Raw genomic sequence first — 25,373 nt, forward strand, 5'->3', positions numbered from 1 at the left:
CCTCTCCTAGGAGTATCTTGTCCAGGGTCTGGATGATCAGAGCGAGTACCTCATTAAAACACACTATCCTATGAGGATGGCAGCTTAGCCACCCAGCAACAGCAAAGAGTCAAATGCGTGACATTTACAACTGCCAGTTAGAAATCAACAATTTCTACACTTCTTTTAAGAGACATTTCATCATCTACCCTCTTACATTTCATCTCTTTGCTGTCTCTCTACAAACTCTGAGGTTAAAAGAGTTTGTATTTTGCCATTGTTTTAAAGGTGCAAATATAAAGAGTCTAATTAGTGGTATGGTTTCTGACTGAGGCTATAATTTACCTAATAATTCAAATCAAGAACCTGGAAGCCATTTTTTATTCCAACATTTTCCTCATGCTCTATATGTAATTATCAGTAATCCTGTTGCTCAACTCACATCCCAAGACACACCTATCCACATCTCTCCTCTCACCTCTTGCCTGGAAAATACCACAAGAGCCTCCTGCCGGTCACACCCCACCCCTGCTTCTCCTCGTCTTCCATAATCCGTTCGCCACACAACAGCCAATGTCAGATCATGTAACTTTCTGAAAGAACTCTTTCAAACGGCTTGCCATTACGCCAATAGTATAATCCAGACTCTTTACCCTGTTTGGTAACATAAGACCCCTGCCTTCCCTGACTTCATGCCCCTTGTTCCAGCCGTAGGACTGTTATACTCTCTCCTCCCACCAGGTCTTCAAGTAACTGCATACTTTAGGGGCGCCTGGGAGGCTCAGTCAGTAAGGGCCCGACTCCTGATTTCGGCTCAGGTCATGATTCACAGTTCATGGGATTGAGTCCAGCAGGGGGCTCTACATTAACAGCATGGAGCCGGCTTGGGGTTCTCTCTCTCTCTCTCTCTCCCTCCCTCCCTCCCTGCCCCTCTCCTGCTCACATGCACACACTCTCAAAATTATTCTTCCTCCATCATTCTTTGTCATTATAACTTGTATTATAGCACTGGGATTATTTGATGTTTTCTTTCTTGTCTGTTTACTTATTTATCATGTTTCCCCAACGTACGTGCTACCAAGAGAGAAGAATTAGACTTGTTCTTTGCTATATCCCAGTGCATAAAACACATACCTGACATACAGAAGGTGCTTCATAAATGCTAGGTAGCTTTAGAACAGTGACTTATCAATTGTGTGGATGTTTAATATACAAGACTATTAATCTTTTTGTTACTATTGTTTTAATCAAAACAATCTGTCATTGGTAAGCTTGATAATTTACATGTTTATTCGTGTTCTCATCCATGTTTAAGAATTTATATCTCTGACTTGTTCCAAAAAGAATGTAAAGCAGCTGACTATGACACTACATTTGGTTTAAAGGGTCAAAACTTCTCCACATTGGGCATTATAGAAGATACCTGATCAATACTCTTCAAAATTGTCAAGGTCATAAAAACCACAGAAAGACTAAAAAACTGTCACAGACCAGAGGAGACAAAGGACACACGACAATCAAATGAAATGCAGTATGCTGGATTAAATCCTGGGACAGAAGACACTAGTGAAAAAGCTAGTAAAATCCAAATAAATTCTGGAGTTTAGTTCAGAGTAACGTGTTAATGTTGGTTTCTTAGTTTTGACAACTCTATCGTGGTAATGTAAGATCTCTGGGAAACTAGGTGGGGCTACATGGAAACTCTCTGTACTACCTTTATACTTTTTGGTAAATAGCAAATTATTCCAAAATAAAAAGTTTGTTTAAAAAAAAATCAACATCTCGGGGTGCCTGGGTGGCTCAGGTCATGATCTCACAGCTCATGAGTTCAAGCTCCACATCTGGCTCACTGCTGTCAGTACAGAGCCTGCTCTGGGTCCTCTGTCCCCACCCCGCCCCTCCCCCACAGGTGCACACAGGCTCTCTCTCTCAAAAACAAACAAACAAACAAACAAATCAATCAGCCTCTCCATTCAGAAAGACATTCAATGCACTTTGACCACAGTTTGGTATTTTATTCTGAATGAAGCAGAGTGTTAGGCCATTGACTTACTGCTTTGAACCCATGTAACCATTTAAATATAAAAGCACAATACTATTTAATATTTGTCTCCTCACATTTGCAACCACAAAAGTAATTTTAAAACTGTGAGACAGATATATTCATCGCTTAGCACATAAATCCTACAGGCAGGCCAAAAGGAGAAGGGTCCTCCCTCCCGTTTTCCTAGCAGGCTGCTGCTCTGTACAGTTAGAACCGCCACTGGCCGGCCAGGCTGGGATTCTCCCACGTCCCTATCAACCTAAATTCAGCCCATTGCTTCTCCTCTAAAAGGCAGGGACACTAATGTTCTTAAGTGTATTGCAGCATCAGAGAACACAGTTTTTACTTGACAATTCATATGTAGCCGGTATTTCAAAAAGTCTTTCTAGCCATTATTCTCGAATTTTCTGTTAACTGTTTACAAAGTTCTTCCCTAGTCATTCACTTGGTAAATAATTACATCATGCAGCAGTCTGGGTCACACTGAACTTGGATAGCAAACTGGATTATAAATTCAAAACTATGAAAGCAAATTCCAATGTAATGCTTCTACACCCAAGAGAGGTTTCATCATTTCACAAACACACCCAAAACCAAGGCACAGGGTACTGCAATCCACCCATTTTACGCATGATTCTATAAATGTGATGTAAAACCATCTTCACACACAGTACCTGAAATACCAGCATTCATTCTGACTTCCATCTCTCTCTCTCTCACACACACACACACACACCCAGAGGTATGCTGTTTCATAGGTCATGGTGATCTCGTTTAATTAGGGGACTATTAAATGGTCAAAATAATGAAGACGTGAAAAGAAGTTAAGCCATTCAAAAGGCAGAAGTTGGACAGGTGAAAGGGAGATGGCACAGATTAAACCATGAATATGAAAAAAGAGAGGAAGAGGGGAAATTTGTGACACTTCTCTGGGTATTTTGTGGTTTTGCACTTGTCCTACCCTGGGCGAGTCCCTTAAATATTCTTAGTCTACGCTCCTTATCTATAATATTAAGATAGTAATGCCGGTCTACCCACTGAATTCTTCTCCTCCTCCTCCTTCTTTTAAAGGATAAACAGAACCCAGCAAATGAAGCACAATTTAAAAAATTTTCAATTGGCTACTTTTCAGCCAAAATGGGCTTTCAGAAAACTAAAAACTGCAAACTATTACCAGTATCTGAAAAAAAAAAAAAAAAAAAAAAGTAAGCATAATACTATATTCTAGAACTGGGTAAAACAGAAAGCAACTCTAGCCAGCTAGAAGCTGAAAAATATTCCTGGGCAGGCACTTACCTTGGAGACTTGTCGAAGCCACCTTAAATACTCTGTGAATGTATCAAAACAAATGTAGTAAGTCTGGCTTTGGGGTCCAGAGGAGCTAAATGCTAAACAGTGCTGGTGCTTTTTCACTTCTTCTACCTATAAAAACAGAGACAAACACACATTAGAAAAGCAGACCACTTACATAGTTCATTAACCAAACCTTAGGTCAGTGAGCCTACGTAGATTTGCATTCTTCCCTATATATGTTCCTCTTAATACTTAAAACATGTAAGTTCCTGAGTCTGACTAACCAATTTGAATTACAAGGAAATCGAAAATGGGGAGTTTTGCCTTCTTTAGATTTCCCCACAGTGGTGAAATTCTCTTCTTCCTGTTTAGATTGGAACAGATGCCCTTTCTCATCTTTCTATAGCCTCACAATAGGGTGTTGGGGTTCTTCCTTCCTTTGGGAGGAGTTTCACTTAAGATTGACTTAAGGATTTTTACTGCAGATGTATTTTTACTTTGAGGGACTTAGGTATTTCTATGCATTGCAACCTTTTTAAAAAGAGGTCTTCAAGCGTGTTAAATAAGTTTTTAAAAATTTAATGTGAAATTGAGATTAACATGAAAGAAAACCCCATCGTAAGATCTTTCAAGTCCTAATAAGGCAGTGATACACTCAAATCAAATTTCCACTCCTAGTACATGCTTCCTAAGCAGGAAAAGTGAGACAATAAAGTAACATGGGATTCCACAAGCTCCTATGCCTGTTACAAAACCAATCACAAGTCATAAAGAAAGGGTAAAGAATTTTCAAAAAGATCGGTAACACAGACCATGTTCTAGGACCAAAATGAAATTAAAAGTTAGATGTCAATAATAAAAAATCCATTTAAAATCCAAGTATACTGAGAAAACTAGTAACACACTTCCAAACAACTTAGAAAGAAAAAAAATGTAATAGAAATTTAGATAGTCTTAGAACTGAATTGTTAAAAAAAAAATACTACATATAAAAATTTGTGGAATGCAACAAAAGCAATACATAGAGGAAATTTTATAGTTTTAAATGCTCATATTAGAAAAGAAGGCAGAAAATTATTTTCATTGGCAGGTGTCTCAAGAAGTTAGGGGAGAAAATACCAAACCAAAATCTGAATAAATTCAAACCAGAATAAAGGTGATAATAAAAAGCAGAATTTAATGTCATGAAAACCAAGTATACAACAGAGAACATGAACATTAACAAAACACTGGTTTTTTGAAAAGGCTAACAAAGTAAATGTCAATAGATATTGGTTCATACCAATTGAAGACAGACATAAATAACATTAACAATGAAAAGAGAGATATGACTACACATTAAACAGAGATTTAAAAGAGCATTATAAACAATTTTGTGGCAAAATCTTAGAAAAATATTAACACTAAATCAAGAAAAAAAACAGAAGGCCTACACAGTCCTATAATCATTTAAGAAACTGAATATTTAAACAAACTTTTTCTCAAGAAATATCAGGCCCATGTCATTTTATAGATGAATTCAACCAAAGTTCCAAGAAACAGATCATTCCAAATTTGTGCAAACTCATCCACCCAACAAAAAATGAAGAAAAATACCCCAAACTATTCCAGAACCAAAAACAGACCAGAGCAGTAACAGAAAAAATAACTATAGGCAATTCTCAGATATGAACTTATCTAGAACAAAATGTTGCATCAGAATCCAGAAATACAGAAGGAAAAAAACTATGTCAAGAACAAATGGGATTTACCTCAAGAAAGGCAAGATGATTTAACATTATTGGAACTATAAAATCATTAATCACATCAACAGATTAAAGAAAAAAACCAAATGATCATCCTCACAGCTGTACAAAAAGCATTCAATAACATTCACCATTCATGCATCATTCATGATAAAAACTTCTAGCAAACTACGAATGCAAATAACAACTCAAGTTGACAAAGTATATTTATCAAATATCTAAGGCAAACTTCAGTGTTAATGATGATATACCACTCTCTCTAAGATCAGAGAGAAGACAAGTATCTACTGTTTTTACTAAATACTGTACTAGAGTCCGGGCCATTACAACAAGACACAAAAATATATTAAAGAAGAAAGAAAAACGTCATTATTTGTATATTACATGATTAGCTACATAGCAAACTCCAAAGATTCTATAAACATTACATTAGAATAAGTAAGACAGTTTAGCAAAGTGGCTGGATATAAAATCAATACTCAAAAGTCAGCTGCATTTCTATACACTAAAGACAAAATATTGTTTTAATGCCATTTAAACTAATCAACATTGACAGAAATCAGACCAGTGATTTCTGGGGGATGAGGAAAAGTGAGAGAAACAGACTGGAAGGCAAGGGGTACAAAAAGTACAAGGAAACTTTTGAGGGTGATACGATCATTCTTCTTCACTGTGGTGATGGTTTAATGGGTGTATTTAGCTATCTATACTGTTACCAAATTTTTATCAAAATGTGCAGTTTATTGTATGTCAATTATACCTCAATAAAGTTTGGTGAAGATGTAGAGAAACAGGATGTACACTGATGTGAGTGTAAAATGGTGCAACAACTTTGGAAAACAATTTGGTATCATCTTGTAGCATGTGCATATGCCCTACAGTCCAGTAACTGCACCCCTAAGTACGTATCTAAGAGCAGTACCTCCCATGGAGGTCATTTATTATAAGGGTTTTGAATTAAATAGTTCACTGTACATTGTGCAGTCTAATACTTTGCATGACATTTTACTTACTGAGCCCCTGCCCCGTAAATACCAATAATGTCCCCTTGCACCAAAGATATTGGTGTTAACCAAACATACTACTTTCCACATTTCCCAGAATTTCTGCAATTAAGGTGAAGTCATGTGACTAGTTCCAGCCAATGAGCCATGAGCAGAAGTGGCATGCGTCACTTCCACATCCAAATATACAAGAGCCAGTTCATGGCTCTCCAGTTATCTCTTCCTTGCTTAAGCACCAAAGGAAGGTTGCATGTTCCAAATGTTATAAGAGAGCAGAGAGGGCTGGGTCCCTGTACAGTGATGTGAAAAAAGAAATCTCTACCAACCGAGAGTGAACATTTAGTGGAATGAGAAAAAAGTTAAGTCACTGACATCTGGGGGGATTTGTCACCATAGTATAACTTAGCTTATATCAACTGATACGTTAACTGTTCAATCACTTCACAATCAAAACACTTGCACATATTATCAAATGTCCACTTTGGGCACAGTAACTCTGGCTAAGAACTATTGCCCTAGAAAAATTACTTGGATACCAGGAGACATATCAACATAAGACCATTTTGGCAGAATTATTTATAATAACAAAAAAACTAGAAGCAATCCAGTATCCAACAGGAAAATTACTTAAGAAATTATGAGAATTTAGAACACTTATGGAGGGGAACATTATACAGAAATGAAAACCATATTCAGAAAGCAACATAGAATCTTATTATGAAACACAATACTGAGTGAAAAAATTCAATCACAGAAGCCCACACACGATATGATATCAATTTTATTCCGATCAAAAAACAAGCAAAACATAGTTACATCATAAAACTTATTTTAAAAAAGAAAATGATGAATACATATTCTAGGACAATGGGTAGATGCCTTTGGGGTTAGGATTCGGGGATACCAGTGGGACAGATGTAAAGAGAATACAGGTAGAAAACTATGGGTATGATTCCTAAACTGAGTAGCAGTAGTAGGTAAATGGTTATTCAATTTATCATTCATCATAATTTAACAAATATTAAGTAAAATATTAAAATGCTATATCTAAAAATCTATGTTAAATTCTACAGGAAAAATTAAATATAATGTAATACTTGCACAATGAATAGAAATTTATCTGTTAAATCTTTCCCAACACTTAAATTTTAAGAGTGCTTCATTTAGCTTCATATTTGGAATTCAACATTTGAAAAAGTAAACTAATGATCATGCTCAAGGAGTGGGTCTGATTTATCAGCAATTGTTGCTAGGTTATGGCCAATCTATCTCACACTTCATTCTAGTCTTCTTCATAAATATTAAAAACACAAACCCAAAAACCTTCCATTTGCCCTCAGCTTTTCCTTTAACAGAATAAAACGGAATGAGCAGAATGAAAAAAGGAACAGATCAACATTAATGAAACCTCAGACTGCAAAGACTGAATTATTTTTCCCTAACTCGGTCAACAGGTTTTAAAAGACTGTTTTTCAACATACTCAATTATTTTTAAAGGCATAGTACAAAACAGGTTTTACAAGATTTGTCTGTGAGAAAAGGAAGCCATTTCAATTCATTCAATGGTAGAAGTCCATCCAATAATAGGCCTGGGAAACACGACAAGTCTCTAGCTTTGAATGAAAATGCTAATTATAATGCGATCTTCTGACCTTATCTGAACATTCCACTACTTTCCTGCCTCTGCTTCTCTGAGCACAATAATCTTTCTGGTCATCTCCTTCATATGGTAAAAGATTTTTCACCCTTCAAGTTCCAACATAATTGCTACCTCCTTCATCACAAAATTCCCCAATTCTCCCAGAACAAAATGTAATCTCTTCTTCCACTCATCTCCGGCACTACTTCTTTGCATCTCTCTTAGAGCAGATACTGTTGTGCCCATCCTTCATCTCCGAATAGTAAAATTATAAGCAACTCAAAGGGAGGGATGATGACTTACACATCTTGGTATTCTGCGACACCAGGCTAAGTGGCCTCCCCACAGAGGTTATTTAATAAATAGTTATATTAATTTGCCTAAGTAAATGCCTAACATCATAGAGAAGAAAGAAATAGACTGTTGACCTAACAGTGCATCAAGGATTAAATATGCATTTTTAATAATGACCTACTGAAGTAGTAATGATGACCAATAATTCAGAATTCAGTTTAAAGGACAAAATCTTCAGTAATAAGACACCAGTAATTCTTCAATGCTCAGACAAAAGTTAAGTAATGGTTTCAAGATAGATGACTGAAATAGATCTAAATATACCTTGCAGCCTGGTCAAAATCTTTTTTAAATGATCAAGTATTATTAGTCTTCTTAGGATTAGAATGTATAATAGCAGAGGGGTGGGTAGGGAACTGACATGGGCTACTAACATAAGAAAGACTAATTTAAATTATGAATGAAGAATGAAATTTTCTCCATAGCTGGTGAATAATAAAGCCATTTACTGCACACATCTGATTTTACCTAATTCATTTCTAATCCCTGGAATAAGCAGATCAAATATTTGCCAATTTTAAAAAGTTCACTTCAACAAATGTTGGTGTTTTATTTTTCCCCTCTATTTATATCCTCCATGTTCTTTCTGCCTTCTTTCCCATGCCCATTCGGGGAGGAAAACAGTAAAGAAAATATTTGCTTAATATGTCCCCAATTTTCACAAACCTTTTCTTCATCCAAATTTGCCTTCCCATTTATTAAGAGATTATCATATATTTTTGTTTTGTTTTTTTTAATGTTTAATTTATTTCTGAGAGAGAGAGAGAGAGAGAAAGAGAGACAGCGTGAGCAGGGGAGGGTCAGAGAGAGAGGGAGACACAGAATCTGAAGCAGGCTCCAGGCTCTGAGCTGTCAGCACAGAGCCTGATGCAGGGCTTGAACCCATGAACCGTGAGATCATGACCTGAGCCGAAGTCAGATGCTTAACCGACTGAGCCACCCAGGCGCCCTGAGATTATCATATCATTTAAACATCAGGAAATATTAACATATAATTATGGTAATGATACATCTACTAACACTTGAGAACTAATAAATGGATATGGCAAAAAAAGACTGTAACATTTTCCCCAAGCAATTTGGTGCTTTCTATTTCATAAATGATAGGAATAACATAATCAACATGCCCAAAGAAAAGCAGCTAGTAATGTTGGGAATAACTATCAGCCATATCACAGCTGTTTTCTGAAACAAGTTAACATTTCAATTTCAAAAATCATGAATGGCTAAACTGATAAACTAAAATATGCTAACTTCACTGGTCACTAAACAAAAATAAACAGAGAAGTATGGCAAAGTTGGATCAAAGATTCATGGAAGTGAGAAGGAGTCTAACCTTTGGTAAGAATGCTTGAATGATCCTTAAGCCCTGGACTTAAGGATCATTATTCTATCCTACACAAGATACACTCAAGATATCAAGAGATATCTACTAATAAAGAATAATTTATCATCTACAGCCTAAAATATAATACTGACTTTTAGTTGCTCTGTTTCAGGTCTGTAAATAACATGCATGTACCAAAAAGTGATGATCACCAGGGCCTCACGTGAGCCAACACATGTTATTGCCACAACTCCACCATCCAACAATGCTCGCTGGGGGAGCGCAACAGGAACTGAGTAAGACCTCAGATGAGTGAAAACCATGGACCCCGTATTATAGAAATGGCTCAAAGGAAGCTTAGTAACACTGGGGAACCAGTTAGCATTTTGTTCGTTTTAAACTTACTTTTCCACCAATGAGTGGCAGAACGTGCATCTTTCCGGTCCAGCTGTCTTTCACAGATGACACTATCAGGCAGGTCCCACACAGGATGACTTGGCGTCTGGTCCATCGGTTCACTGGCAACTGCATTTTGCCTTTACGGACATTATACATTCCTGAGAGCTGAATCCGTTCAGAGCTACCAGTGCTGTGAGGTTTTCCTGAAACAAATAAGCAAGCACTTGAGTCCAAAGAAATGAGTTTCAGCTCACTGGCATACCAGATAAACCACCTGGACAACAGAGAATAATTATGGGCAACAATCTAATTTATAACGGAGCAACTCTGAAATGTGCAGTAATACAGTTATGGTAAGAACTACCACATCTACTCCACATGTCCATTTTTAACTTTAGGTGAAGAAAAGCTTTTTCCTTAAAACCTGGGGAAAAGACCATTTTAACTCCTCTGTTATAATCCAAGTGTTATTTTCTTCTATATATCCTTCACAGTTTTTGTTTGCATTTATAAAAGGGATGACTTCAAGATTTTTATAAGTGGCTAGGGGCGCCTGGGTGGCTTAGTCAGTTAAGCGTCCAACTTTCGCTTAGGTCATGATCTCGCGGTTCGTGGGTTCGGGCCCCACGTTGGGCTCTGTGCTGACTGCCAGCTCAGAGCCTGGAGCCTGTTTCAGTCTGTGACTCCCTCTCTCTCTGACCCTCCCCTGCTCACGCTGTCTCTCTCTCTCTCTCTCTTAGAAATAAATAAAAAACATTTAAAAAATTAGTTTAAAAAAAATTTTTATAAGTGGCTAGAGTTAATTTAAGTACACTAAAAAGAAAATATTACAGACCAAGATTGGAAATTAACATTCAAGACTTGACATTTAATGAAACTAATCCATTGTAATGAAATTAACTGCTGATATTTTTCTTTCTACAGTTACTCAACGTACATTTACTATTAAGGAGATGAAAAATAAATAACTTTTCTAGTAAGAAAACACTACTTGATGGCTACAGTTAAATCCTCAAAGACAGACTTAACGCCAATTCTATGAAGGCTGGTGTGTGGTGGCATTTGTGCGTCGTGGAGGGAAGATACAGAGGGAGATGCGCTGAGACTCAGAGAGAAAGAGAGCACTGGGAAAGATCTTCAGAGCCTTTGTTTCCAAGCTGGAAATGAATTTGGCAGAATGATATTCAGACAAGTCCCATCAACTGGATGGGAGAACTACTGACTCATGTGTGACAGGGTTATAAACAAGGAGAAAAGCATCCCCAGTTGCAGATACTGAATGTATAATATCAAAGAGTGCTGAAACCCACGCTCAGAAATAAATTAATGAGAGACACGTGTCCTTGAACAGGACCTAAGCCAGAAGTGTTATATTTATTTGGAAATTTGCCTAGTTGCCAAAGGCTAACAGAAGAAACATACTCAAGAGAAATTTTATTCTTATGAATATTAAAAACTAACATAAATACCAAGGAGTTTTGGTAGATGTCTAATACCTACTGGAGAAGGAAACAGGAAGAGCAGCAGCACCAAAAATAGATCTCAAGAGATCCAGACATAGTGTTGGAACCGTCCCAATACATACCTTTGGGCAGAAATAACAAAACCAGCAGGTTTGAATTTCACTTCCTCTTTCTCCCAGTATATCAGAATGTTTTATAAAATAGAGACTGCACACTACATAATTTTTCTGGGGCTGGGCCAGCATGGGGCCTAACAGTGGTTCAGCTATTTGAACTTGGTCCCCAGCAAACAACTACACAGCTGCCGCCCGCAAGGGAGCTGAGGGCCCCGCTGAATTGTTCAGGCACCAGATGCTAATGTCCCACAAAGAGATAGGAAGCCCAGGAGATGTCAGATCAGACATGACTTGCCAAAGGCTGCCAGTGATGGATCAGACCACATCATTCACTTGTCCCCTCTGTACTGGTTCATTTACACCCAGAAAGAAAATGCTCAGACTCCCAGGCTAAAAGCTCCTTCCTACATGACAGACATTTCCTGTTGGAAAGAAGTTCAAGACTACTGAATTTCTAAAACCCAGTCTCCACAAATGTAATAAACTAACACAGTCTAACAAGGGATCTGATCTAAATATGCATATGTGTGAGTGCACATGCACACACACACACACAAACTTACATACAGACTAAGAAATGCAAAGGACACATTTTATTTGGCCCCATCTGAGAATGGCTTCAGGACACATGTTAACCTGCCACACTTATGTAGATCTGTGAAAAAGACAACAGGGGCACATAAAGACAGCCCTTCAATTCTCCCAACTCCACAAAAGTTCTAAAGAAAGTCCCAGAACAAATTACCAGATAGCGTGGACTATACATCCCAGAAGGGATATATATATATATATATGGGAGAAGAATATGGACACATCAACAGAGACAGGCTTTTTATTCTCTGGTTAGAAAAATTCTCAAAGTGCCTGAATAGTCTTGGAGCCTAATGGTAAGATCAGTCTGTCCTTGGAAAGCCTTAAACATCCCAGCCTGAATCAAACCCCTCCTTGTCTTGTTCTGAGTGAATTTCAATATCCTTGTTGTCTGCTCCCTCCCTGGGTGTCCCAGATCAGACACACCCTCAGGACTCAGGACTCACTGTGTACCAAACAGAGCTCTGGGGAATACGAAGATGAATAAGCACTATATACCTAGGCAATCACCCACATGCACTCTCCTTTGCGTCAGACTTCTTTATTTTCTCTCTCCCTGCCAATTCTCAAACTTCTCAATTCAGAGGAATTCCAACTATCCTATGCTCTAATAAATATTGGCAAGACAAAGTAACCAATACCTGCCGATTCAAAGTTGGATCGATTGCTAAAACTTTTATTTTAGAAATGTTACTCTAATTCCCTACAGGTTTGAGACATTTCTTACACGATGCAGGAGGAAAGATACACAGCAAAAGCAAGTATTTCAAGGTGAGATAGAGACCTGACCACAGCAGAGTTACTGTAGTCTACTTCAGTCTTACCTATTGGCAGAGAATTTTACTAAATAAATGACTCGAAGTATTTCTTTATTTAAGGGACGCTACAGTCTGTTCTGCTACCATATGTGATTCATTAATACCAATTAGCTCATATAATTATAAATAGGGGAATGGTGTCATTTTAATATGCATATTGTGTTGGTTCATAAAGATTTACTCTAGGGAGGGGCTCCTGGGTGGCTCAGTCAGTTGAGTGTCTGACCTGCTCAGGTCATGATTGGGTTTGTGAGTTCGAGCCCCATGTTGGACTCTGTGTTGAGAGCTCAGGGCCTGGAGCCTGCTTCAGGTTCTATGTCTCCCTCTCTCTCTGGCCTTCCCCTGCTTGCGTGCGCGCTCGCACGCTCTCGTGCGCTCTCTCTCTCTCTCTCAAAAATGAATAAAGAGTATTTTTTTAAAAATTTACTTTAAGCAAAAGGAGCCAGAGTAGAATTCTAACTTTCAACAGCAAAGGAAAAAACCCTCAGTATATACACTGTCTCTGCATCCACAGCCAGCATTACTACTGTTCTGTTATTGTGCATTTTTAATATTCCTCAAGGCAACTCAGCTTCCAGCCTGCCTGGGCTGCCTGGGTTAGCAACTGCAGCCCCAACATTACTTTTCTTAGTATTTTGGTTATAAAGATGCATGGACTTAGAGTCCTGCCCCCTTCTGACTGCATTTTCCCATAAATTTTTATTTTCAATTTACAATTTTGGAGAACACGAAAATTTTCAGGAACATCTATACAGCAGGAGAAGTACCTGTTTTAACTATAAGACCATTGAAACAACAGAGAAGTACGTACAAATTTGGTTGTTGCCAATCAGATGCCTTTGCTAAATATATAACACATCTATCATTGCGATGGTTTAAAAAGACATCCACAAAATTCTTTTAAATTCTTCCCCTCAGGAGGTACAGCCTAATTCCATTCCTCTTGCATGTGGACAGTACTTAGTGACTCGCTTCTAACTAAGAGAATGTGGCAGAAGTGAAGCGACTTCTGAAACCAAGTCATAAGGGGCATATAGCTTCCTCCTGGAGCATTCTCTGGGATCACTCTCTCTGGGGAAACCAACTGCCCTGTCACAGGGACACTCTGGAGACCCTACGAAAAGGCCAACAAGGTGAGGCAGTGAAATTCCCTGCCAAACAGCCAGCAGGGAACTGAGGCCCCTTTTCAGCAGCCACATGACTGAGCCATGCAGGAAGGGATCCACCAGCCCCAGGCACGCCCCAAGAACCACTGTGCCCAAGTCACCTTGGCTGCAGGATGCTTGAGCCAGAACCACCTAGCTAAGCCGCCCCCAAGCTCCTGATTCAGAGAAACTAGAATAAATGTGTGCTGTTTTAAGCCATGAAGTGTTGGGGCAATAACTAATACAACTTTACTGAGTCGGTGTCACTTAGTTCTATTTACCCATAGTATTACTTTAATAACCCACTTTTCCCTAAAATAATCCACAGAACGTTATACAAATAGTGAAGGTCTACTGTAATCAGAAATAGTAAAAACAAAAACAAAACAAAAAAGAGAAAACAGGAATAAAAATAACATATAAAGCAATCACAACTTCCAAAACTTTAGAGAACGGAAGCTTCTGTGATGATATGGCACCAAGAACTGAGAAAGACTGATCACTGCATAAGAAATCCATGGAAGAATTTACCATGTCCCTAGAGCTAGAAATGGTCAGGAATAAGTGAAAACATTCAACCGTCACCTGACCTTCTCTACCTTTAGAGCTTAGACTGATGAAACTCTAAAGCATGTTTCTTATTGCATATAAATCCTTAAATCCTTCTTGACTACCTTCAGTGACAGAAAGACTGAATTAAATTACTTGCCTAGGGTCATTTCAAGAGCTGGCGGAGGGATTGCAACAACCTATAGCAGGGTCTAGAGACCTGAGCACTGAGTGGGCACCTGGGAATTTTGTCTCACAGCTGAAAGGCTAAACAGCCTCAGCAAGACGTGCTGGCAGGAGCTTTGAAACAGATTTAAGACTAGCTGCTTTTAACTAATGGAAATGACAACCAGCTGCTAAATAGGTTTGGGGAGGGTTAATTTATGTATCAGATCAAAATATATAAAGTCAACTGCCCAGTAAATCTTGCTTCTTACTGACAGCCACTCAACTTGATTAGGCTTATTTGTATCCCCAAAATTGCTGTGGACCCTTCTCCCTAAGAAATCTCATGTTTTGAACCTTTCTCTAATTTCTAAATTCTTGAACACCACTAGAGCTTACAATTTCCCTTATAATAGTAATTAAAACAGCACCTGGAAAATGTGAGCTACCCCCTCATATTCTTTTAGGTTCTGTACTCACAGAACCAATATTTTTTTTTAATCCACCAAAGCAAACTCTAATATAAACTGTAGTAAAATTAGCCATGAACTTAAAAAAAAATCCAAAAGTCGAAGTAATGAAGATGATTACTACGACATATGTTCTTTTTTATTACTGAATTTTTTTAATGTTTTATTTATTTCTGAGAGAGACACAGCATGAGTAGGGGAGGGTCAGAGAGGAAGATACAGAATCTGAAACAGGCTCCAGGCTCTGAGCTAGCCATCAGCACAAAGCCCGACACGGGACTCGAACCCCCAAACCATGAGATCATGACCTGAGCCAAAGTCAGATGCTTAACTGACTGAGCCACCCAGGCGCCCCTCTATGACATATGTTCTATGTAATATATAACAAACAAACAATACTAAATTCAAATGCTAAATGGAAATGCTGAATGAAGACAAGTCACAGCAGAGGGCCTCAAACCTCAGCATGCACCAAAATCACCTGGAAGGCTTGCTAAAAACAGACTGCAGGACTCCACTACCCCGAGTTCCTGATTCAGTAATCCTAGATGGGGGCTGGATATTCTGCTGATATTCTGTAGATCTAGGACCACCATTTGAGGCCCACTTAGTTACAGCATTAGGTTAACAATGTCTTTTCAACCAGGTGATCATGAACATTTGGTTGATAAACCTTGACCAAGGAAGCAGTTCATCAAGCTGGGGAAAGGATGACAAAGGCAACTAGGAATGAATTAGAGAGCAGGTGCTGCCTTTATACCCCCTTATCCCTCCTCTCTTCCCTCACTTCCTGTCCTCACAAGGAACTTGATTCATCTCTCAGGCATCTTTAAAATTCCCTCCATTCCATCATCAAAATTACTTCTTTGTTGTCTGAATACCTGCTGCTCACATCTCTTCTTGGGATGTATGTATATTTAGAGAAGGTATTTTCTTCCAAGGCGGGTTTCATTACAATCCTGATTTCATAGAGTACATAACCCTTCCCTGCTTTATGTGTTTCTTCAGCTCCATTCCAGGAGCAATAAATGGTTAGCTGGTGTAGCCTCCCATTATTAACTTCACATTTGGCAAAGAAAATGCATTTGAGAAATGTCATCAAGTCAACCTTTACCCGTCAGGTCAATGTCTTCGCCATCTGTTCCCTCCCAGAAATGGCAGTCTCATCTCTCTGCAGAACCCGGCCGTACCTCAAGAGCCTTTTCAACACTCTTCTGAGTTTTCTTTCTCATTGGATGAGCGATTTTTTCCTTGGCTAGAAAAATCACTGTAACAGTTTCACTAACTTTTTATTGTCCTTTCTATCACAGTGCATGGTACACTTGTTCAGGTCCATAGGTTTGTTAAGCCTCAGCCACATTCAACATTCTTGAATTACCTACAACTTCTATTTTCTGGCTAAAAACCATCATTTTGGTAGACTGAAGAATTTTCATCACCTGCTTTCCCAGCTGGCTTTATTTTTGTCATACTTCTCCATAAACGATAATGTCATAGGCAACAAGCATGAAAGCATGAAACACCACAAGTGAGGAGAAACAGCTGAACTTCTCAGAAACCACGGGCAACAACAGGCAGGCCTCATGGTATGCTCAATTCAAATTTTGGCCTCAGAATAATTACAAATTACTATTTACCATGAGGCTTTGGAAGCCTTGGGTGGCTTCAATCTTAAATCTGAGAATGCCTGAGGTCTAGAACACCCATAACAGCTCTCAAAAGAACAAACATATTCAGTCCCTCCTCTAGATAAAATTGTGACTTGTGTCAGAGGTGATGCAGGCTGCTGTGGGCGCAGAAATCGGGGTGATGAGGTCAGACAGTTCCATCGCTCCAGCGGAGTTTTCACTGTGAGATACTTTTATTAGGAGGGTGGTGAAGTTCCAAAGAGGCATGCACACATTCATAAGTAAATGTTAAAATAAAAATTCTGAAATCAAGCATGAATGATTTGGGGATAATCCACACCACTAGTCCACTTTCCTAGTAAAAAAAGTCCCCATGCATTTGTTTCCTTTGCTGTGAAGAACAGACTTTACCCAAGATGACTTGACAAGGTTACAAGGAGCAATGTCCACACCAACACATTAAGACCCAATGTGATTCAAAATGCTTTTCCCCCCGTAGTTCTCTCTGGGAGGTGGGGTTAGAGCTTACAGTCTACTTTATAACACATGCTGATAATGTTAAAGTTTTATAACAAAAACAAAGATTCCAAGAGCAAAGCAATTTCTTAATTCCTCTTTACTGCATCAGATAATAGTTAACTACCTACTTTTCCCCTACAAAGTTGATTAAAGACACTGAATCTAGATTCAAACATCTGTGAGATGCTGACCAGCCAAAAGAGATCTATGTAATTATGGCATCTCATTCTGAATCTAGATTCAGATGTTCTAAAACGGACCTTAAAAACTATCTTGTACAAATGTTGTCTCAGAAATGTCTGAAACTCACCCAAACAATAACCATCCCTCAACTTATTAGGAATCTCAAAAAAAAAAGATAAAACCTCCCATAATTAGCCCATTCATATATAATTTGCCTATAGGTAACTATGGGAAACCTGAGGAGCTTTACTTTAAATCTTCTCAGAATAACACACAAAATCCACAAAGTTCCCACTTATTTTCTGTTACTATTTCAAATACAGCCCAATCATCCAAAGTTCAGAACAAAGGGTAGTAAGACAACAACAACAAAATATAATCCTATTTTCTTCATAGTATTATAAACATTTTGGTGAATTTTTCCCATTTTTTATCTATATATCATGTTTTTACTTATACACATCATTTTATACCCTGCTTTAGCCTCTTCAAACTGTATTACACACACTTTTCCAAGTTGTCAGTCTTTATATCTTAAAAACTTGCAAGATACTCCATAAATTATCTTTTGTTTCCTCATTTCATTACTGAGGATTGTTTCCAAACTTTCATTGTATGAAATGCTGAATCAAAGGAGCATGATTTTTTTTTTTATGACTCCCAATCTCTCTTTACTACTGCCAGTTCTTCCTAGGCAGCAACTCTAAATCAGCTATAAATTAGCAAAATAAGCAAAATGAGCAAGAATAAGAATGCTTCCACTACTGAATTTTTTTCCCAAAGGAATGAGTAACCTTTACATGCATCCTAAGAACATGTGAAAGAAGAAAAAGCACAGTAAACCATACTATTAATAACAATGAACCCATATCCACTACATGGAAATAGGTTTCAGATTGCTGATACTAGTAGCTTTGTTTGACTACGACATGGGGAGTCTCTACTTTTTAAATGATTAAAAGAAAATAGACTAAAAAAGCAGAAGAAAAACAAACCTCTAATTTTTCTGATGAAAACTTTTAACATTTGTACATAGACAAATAGCATTCTGATTTTATCCAGCACTCTACTGTTTTCCTAGCCCCTCACCCCCCAAAAATAACTTCTTACCAAATGGAGAAAGTCAGAGGGAGGGGTTACTCTGCCATAGGTCACTAACTGGCTTTGACTACAAGAAGCAGCAAAACACTCAGGAATGGATTAAAACCAAAAATTCCCAAACAACCACAATGAAAATAGTTGTAATTGACAGTCATGTATTTTATAGTGCTTGTTATCATAAAAGCATATTTAATAAATCTTTCAGATGTAGGGTACTGATCTAATTCCTTGGTGACCAAATCACGTATTCACAAGTAAGTCTTTTGATCTTTAGAGGGTTCTAGAACCCTAGAACTCCAGTCTTCCTGGGCTTTACAGTTCCTCCAACTCACCCCATCCCATGGCTTGTTATTCCAGAGTAGGCCAAACACATAATCTAGTGTGGCTCTTTCCTATGCGCAGGTCCAAAGCCTAGTACCATATCTGGAACAGACTAAGCGCTCAGCAAGTACCTCTTGCATTAATGAATACACACCTATGCTTGGGCGAAAAGAAAAACCACTTCTTAACATACATAGCTCAAATTATTAAAACTATGTAATCTATAGCTGTATGTTTGGGAAAAAGACAGGATGAAGGAAAAAACAGGTGGCTCAAAAAAAATTTTCTAGCTTCTAACAATTCTTCATTTATATTACAAAGGAAAACATTTGCCTGGAATTCTCAGCCAAATATTTCAAACTTTTTTTTCTAGAAATATTAAGGGAATTATTTTTTAAGTAAAGGAAGGGAGGCGTTAACGATGGGGAAATTAAAGTCATTCAACTGTATTACAGTATGTATATAGTCTGAAATAGTCTCTCCTTACTTTCATTATAAAGTACATGAGGAGTATGATAATAAACAGATACGTGTATAAACACTCAAAGTAGATATAAACCAAAAAATGAGTAACAGAGATCAAACCAAAGAAGAATCAGAAAGGAGAATAAAGGAGAAGCTTTACAACCCATTATTCCACAGCAGGAATGATGTTCATTTATCACTTTTAGTGTCCCTGGAAACTAGAGAGCAAAACTCATTGGATGTTCAACAATCGATCCCTTTTCATCTTCCTGCATGCACATAATAACTGCATTTGTCAGCCTCTCTTAGAATGCTGTTGGAGTCTTGCAACTAGTGCTGGCCAAGAAAATGTGGGCAGAAATATATAAGCCACTTCCGGATCTGCCTATGCCATACATCCTCTTGCTCAGGTTCCTCACCCACTGACCAGCTGGATGAAGACGGTCCAGCAGGATGCTCAGGAGGCTCACGGGGGTGGAAAGCCACAAGATGGAAGGAGCCCAGGTTCCTGAGTCACTTGGAATGGAGCTGCCTAACCAGAATCAGCTACAGACTTGATCATGAGAACAAAAGAAACTTGTACTATGGCAAAGAGTAAGATAGGTATGGTTGGTTGTTGCAGTAGCTAAAATATCTCTAACAGTTATATTCAAATCAAAGTTTTACCCTAACTAGAACTGAAATAAATCGCTATCGTATCACATGAGCAAACTTCTAAAACTGGGAACACCAATATGCGTTAGTAAGTTGCCAAGCCTCCCATCCTTCTCAGGACATACAAGGGGAAAAAGGCTCTGATCAACTGTGCTGCCTGTCACATGGGAGGGCCAAGGGTAAGTGATGCTAGCACACTTCTTACAGATAGCAGAATGGCAGGCAATTCTCCAGAAGACAGGCTCTGGGCAGCAGCTGCATAGCAGGTAGAGTGGCTCTGAAAGTAGCAATGATCCACCTTTCACTGAAAATTACTCTTGGAATCTTGATCTGTATTAGCGATGGACCTACATGCCTTGGTCTGCCATAACAAACTACCACAAATTGGGTAGCTTAAAACAACAGAAACAGCTGTAGAGTCAAGAAGTCTGAAATCAAGGTGTCGGTGGGAATGATTCCTTCTGAAGGCTCTGAGGGAGGAACTGCCCTATGCCTCTCTCCTCGCCTCTGGTGGTTACAGGTAATTCTTAACATTCCCTGCCTTGTGGCAGCATAATCTCAACCTTTGCCTGTTTGCCTATCACATTCTTTGTGCGTTTCTGTGTGTATCTCTTGTTGGAAGGACATCAGTCTTTGGATTTGGGGCCAACTTTAATCCAATATGACCTCAACTTAACTTATTACATCTGCGAAGATGCTGAAGTCACATTCTGAGGTTCTGCGTTGACATGAATTTTGGGAGGACACCTACTATACTATTGATCCCTCATCTAGACAGGTCTAATTTTCTTTGGTTTTATAGTTCTTTTGCAAAACTTGATAATTAGTTACAGTACTACCTTTGTTGAGTATTGCCATAGTGTATTCTCTATACAATGCAGTGAGTGTATTATTAAGTTTACAATAAAACCTACTTAATCATGAAGTATCCCCTAAGATCAAGCAATTAGTGTTAGCTGAACTCTAAAAAGATTGCTAGGTACAGCATGGCATTTTGACCTTTAAATGTTTAAGGCAAATGCTCCAGCGGACTAAAGTATCACGTCTCTAAGCATCATATCTGGAAATTCAAACTACTAAAGATACATGAAGCATTCCATGATTTTTTGCCTGTAGTAGGGCAAAAGCTTGGCTACAGACCAATAATTGGTCCATTAGTAAACTGTGCCAGTGCTAGCAGCTCACTTCCCTCTAAGTCAAACAAGCTTCTTTCAAAGTTAAACAAACCTCATTGTTTATTTAACTGTCTTCAGGAGAAGCCCTCAGTACTCCAAGAAGACTTAAAAACCGTGAAGATTAACCTGCAGACTATCACAATCTTACATATTTTTTCAACAATTTTACATATGTTGGTACCTACTTAAAACTCTAAATGAAGCTAGCATCCATCAATGAAATAAACCAGGAAGACAGTGAGCTAAAATGCCAACACATGTACAAACAATGTGCCCATTACTTATAAAATACTGAACAGAGCAAACTTATTGAGTGCAAACACTCACTTAACCAACACCCAGGGTAAAAATTATCATCAAAAATAGTATGCCTCACATTCAATTACTTGTAAGACGTGCTAAGAAATGCCAATACAATTTTTAATCACTTAAATGTATTCAAGGTCATCACTATAAATCATTCTCACTACCTTGGACTAGCAACTATATATATGTAAAAGTAGAAAAGCTACTCATTCTCAATTTCCCTCTCTCCCTCATTATCTTCAATTCTTACTGAAGATTCTTATTCTCTATCCCCCAAATATATCCCAAACCAATAGCTGTCATCTTTTGCTGAGTGAACAACAAACTCTCAATTAGTTCCTTTGTTTCCATTCTCTAGGTCACTGTGGCAGCCATCCACAACCCCTGTTGTGGGTTGAAATGCATTTCCCAAGAAGATATATTCAGGTCCTAATCCACAGCACCTGTGAATGCAATCTTATATGGAAATAGGGTCTTTGCAAATGCAGTCAAGTTAAGATGAGATCAAATTGGATTAAGGTAGCTCTAATCCAATGACTCCTGCCCTTTTAAGAGGAAAATTTGGGGGTGCCTGGGTGGCTCAGTCAGGTAAGCATCTCAGCTTTCTGACGTCACTTTTGATCTCAGCTCAGATCATGATCTCATGGTTTGTGACATTGAGCCCCACGCTGGGTTCTGTGCTGACCGTGCAGAGCCTGTTTGGGATTCTCTCTCTTCCATTCTCTCTCTCTCAAAATAAATAGACTTAAAAAATAAAATAAAAGATGCTCCTGCCTCATCTTTAAAAAAGGGAGGGGTAGGAAAATTTGAATACAGTCAACAGTCATACACAGGGAAAATGGGCATGTGACAACAGATGCAGAGACTGCAGTGATCCAGTAGCAAAGCCAAAGAACACCAAGCCTTGCCAGCAAAACCAGGAGCTAGGAAAGACCAGGAGGAACCCTCCCCCAGAGTCTTCAGAGGGACCACTTCTAGCTTCTAGAAGTGCAAAACAGGGGCACTTGGGTGGCTCAGTCGGTTAAGCATCCGACTTCGGCTCAGGTCATGATCTCACAGTTCGTGGGTTCGAGCCCCGCAGCAGGCTCTGTGTTGACAGCCAGCTCAGAGCCTGGAGCCTGTTTCAGATTCTGTGTCTCCTTCTCTCTCTGATGCTCACTTGCTCACGCTGTCTCTCTCCTTCTCTCAGAAATAAATAAAACATTAAAAAAAATTAGAACCGTGAAATAAATTTCTATCATTTAAGGATTTTTTTAAAAAAATTCAACATTTTATTATTTTTGAGATAGAGAGAAAGAGAGGGAGAGAGAGAGAGTGCAAGTTGAGTAGGGGCAGAGAGAGAGGGAGACACAGAATTGGAAGCAGACTCCAGGCTCTGAGCTGTCAGCACAGAGCACGATGCAGGGCTCAAACTCATGAACCATAAGATCATGACCGGAGCCAAAGTTGGATGCTTAACCAACTGAGCCTCCCAGCACCCCTAAATTTCTGTCATTTTAAGTCACCCAATCTGTGATAATTTGTTACAGTGGCCCCCAGAAAAAGGTGTCAGCAGGGCTGTGCTCCCTCCAGAGGTTCTGGGGGAGAATTCATTCCTTGCCTTTTCTGGCTTCAGGAGCTGTCAGCATTCCTTTGCTTCTAGCCAAATCACTCCAATCTCTGTCTGCAACTTCACCTTTTTCTCTGTGTCTCAAATTTCCCTCTGCTCTCTCTTGTAAGAAAACTTGTGACTGGATTTAGGGCCCCCCTAGATTAATCCAGGATAATCATCCCATCTTAAGATCTTTAGCTTAACTGCAGCAGCAAAGACCCTTTTACCAAATAAGGTAACACTCACAAGTTCTGGGGATTAGGACATGGCAGACATGTTTAGGAGCCATTACCACCTACCGTACTTGGCATTGGAAACTCACAAATGTGTCTGGCAAGTGAATATACTGTTGTTAGAGAAGGGGGGGGGGGGGGGGAACCGAGGAAAGAAAACTGAAGAAATGAGTAAAGGTGAGAGGTAGAGGGAACTGTGTGTTATCAAGCACTTCTCCCAGGGGCACTATCCTCTCTACTAGGTAAGATCCTATCTTTCAAGGCTCAATTCAACTGACTACTTCCCTGCAAAGCCCTCCCCCATCCCCACTTCCCAAGGGCAGAAATGTCCCACACCACTATATTTATATCTTTATCCCAACCTTCCCCACTTTACCTTCAATTTCTAGGACTATCAACTCCCTGAAGGCAGTAGCCATGACTCATCTTTCAAGCTTCTATAGTTGTCATGGTATATGAGAAGTAGGAAAAAGAAATAAAGCTAACATTTATTATTTCACATAAGCTATCTCATTTAATAAAAAAGAAACAAAGCGCTTAAAAAACTGTTTTGAAGGGGCACCTGGATGGCTCAGTTGGTTGGGCGTCCGACTTCAGCTCAGGTCATGTTCTCACAGTTCGTGGGTTCAAGCCCCATGTCAGGCTCTGTGCTGAAAACTAGCTCAGAGCCTGGAGCCTGTTTCAGATTCTGTGTCTCCCTCTCTCTCTGACCCTCCCTTGCTCATGCTGTCTTTCTCTCTCTCAGAAATAAATTAAAAAAAAAACAAAAAACCAAAAAAAACCCATCTGTATTGAAAATGGTGGAGATTTCTGTCAACTTTATCATTACAGTTAAGAAGAGGCAAAAAGGGGAATCCTAGCTGGTATCTAAAATGTGGAAGTCCCTTAAGTGGCCACCAATACTATCTGGTACCATATGCCTTCGTAAGATAAATCGGCAAAGTCAGCACAGCAAGCAGCTCTGTTAAGAGAGCACACCAAGGTCATGCTTCCACCAAGACCTGGCCCAACAGCATGAGAACAGACCCGATAACCTAGACACTTCAACCAGCACATCCCAGGGTTTTGTCCTATATTTGTGCTGGTTTGTCCAGTGTTCCACTTACAAAAAAAATATACAGCTTCTGACACCACAGTCAAATAGACAAGTAAGACTCAACCAAAACCAAAAGTGTGTACTTTCGTTTATGCCATGGCTATTGATTTCTGGTGTCTCATGGCTTTAGAAAGGAAAAACACCTTCCAATTTAGTATACAGAATAGAGTTCCCACAGTTTTAAATAAAGCCTAATGATAAATATATTGATATCATTTTAAAGAAAATATTAACACTGAAGTCTAAAATAAGAATTAAGGCGGAATTAGACTGAAAGACAGATCCTAAATTCTAGACCTGGCCTTGCCACTAACTAGCTCTATGATTTGAGAGAAGTTGTTTTACTTCTCTAGGCCTCAATCTCTCAAAAAGGGACAGAAAATGGGAAAATCAGATTAGATCACTGGTTAACAAACTCTGTCCTCAATGGTATAAATCCCATCTTTCTCCCAATCCAACTCCTAATAAAGAGAGGAACACACACACACACACACACACACACACACACACAGAGGATTATCTCATTATTAAGGGTCTTTCTTGGTACAAGGTTCTAGCTTTCTGTGATCTGCATATTAACCATTCCTCAGATACTTTTCTCCCCCAGCTGTATACAGGGCAGCTCCCAGTGCTCCCTATTCCTGTAAATAATGATGACAGTGCCTTCAGTGCTATTATATCTGTTATCGGTGCTATTTATTTCTGTAAGAGGTCAGAAGACAGCACAAGCTGTGTCTTTTTAATGTATTAATCATTCCCATGCACAATCTGCTAAAATCAAGCAAACTTTTAAAGATCAGAAAAATGTTCCTTCCTACTCATCCAACTGCGGCATGGTAATTAAGGATCATGGTTAGGAGTCAAAGTTAATGTTAGAAGGAAAAACATGACATTTTCATTTTTATAACCTTTCCAATGTTTACCCTAAGTCTTCAGAAATACTCAACTTTTGACAGAAAACAATAGTAAAGCTATTTTGAGCTTCTCTCAAATTAATGAC

The 25,373-nt window shown here is 38.8% G+C and overlaps 1 protein-coding gene across 1 annotated transcript in view; it reads right to left on the bottom strand.

Annotated features, from left to right (window-relative positions):
- The window catches only part of PHLPP1 (PH domain and leucine rich repeat protein phosphatase 1), a 213,732-nt gene that overhangs the window by 102,233 nt on the left and 86,126 nt on the right, over nt 1-25,373 (bottom strand). Inside the window, exons 3-4 of the mRNA XM_077777552.1 lie at nt 9,791-9,987; nt 3,320-3,445 (exon numbers count right to left, since the gene is read on the bottom strand). Coding sequence (XP_077633678.1) covers nt 3,320-3,445; nt 9,791-9,987 — 323 coding nt within the window. The remainder of the gene's footprint in view (nt 1-3,319; nt 3,446-9,790; nt 9,988-25,373) is intronic.

Source organism: Crocuta crocuta, unplaced genomic scaffold, assembly GCF_008692635.1.
Source record: "Crocuta crocuta isolate KB4526 unplaced genomic scaffold, BGI_CrCroc_1.0 scaffold36, whole genome shotgun sequence".
NCBI lineage: Eukaryota > Metazoa > Chordata > Mammalia > Carnivora > Hyaenidae > Crocuta > Crocuta crocuta.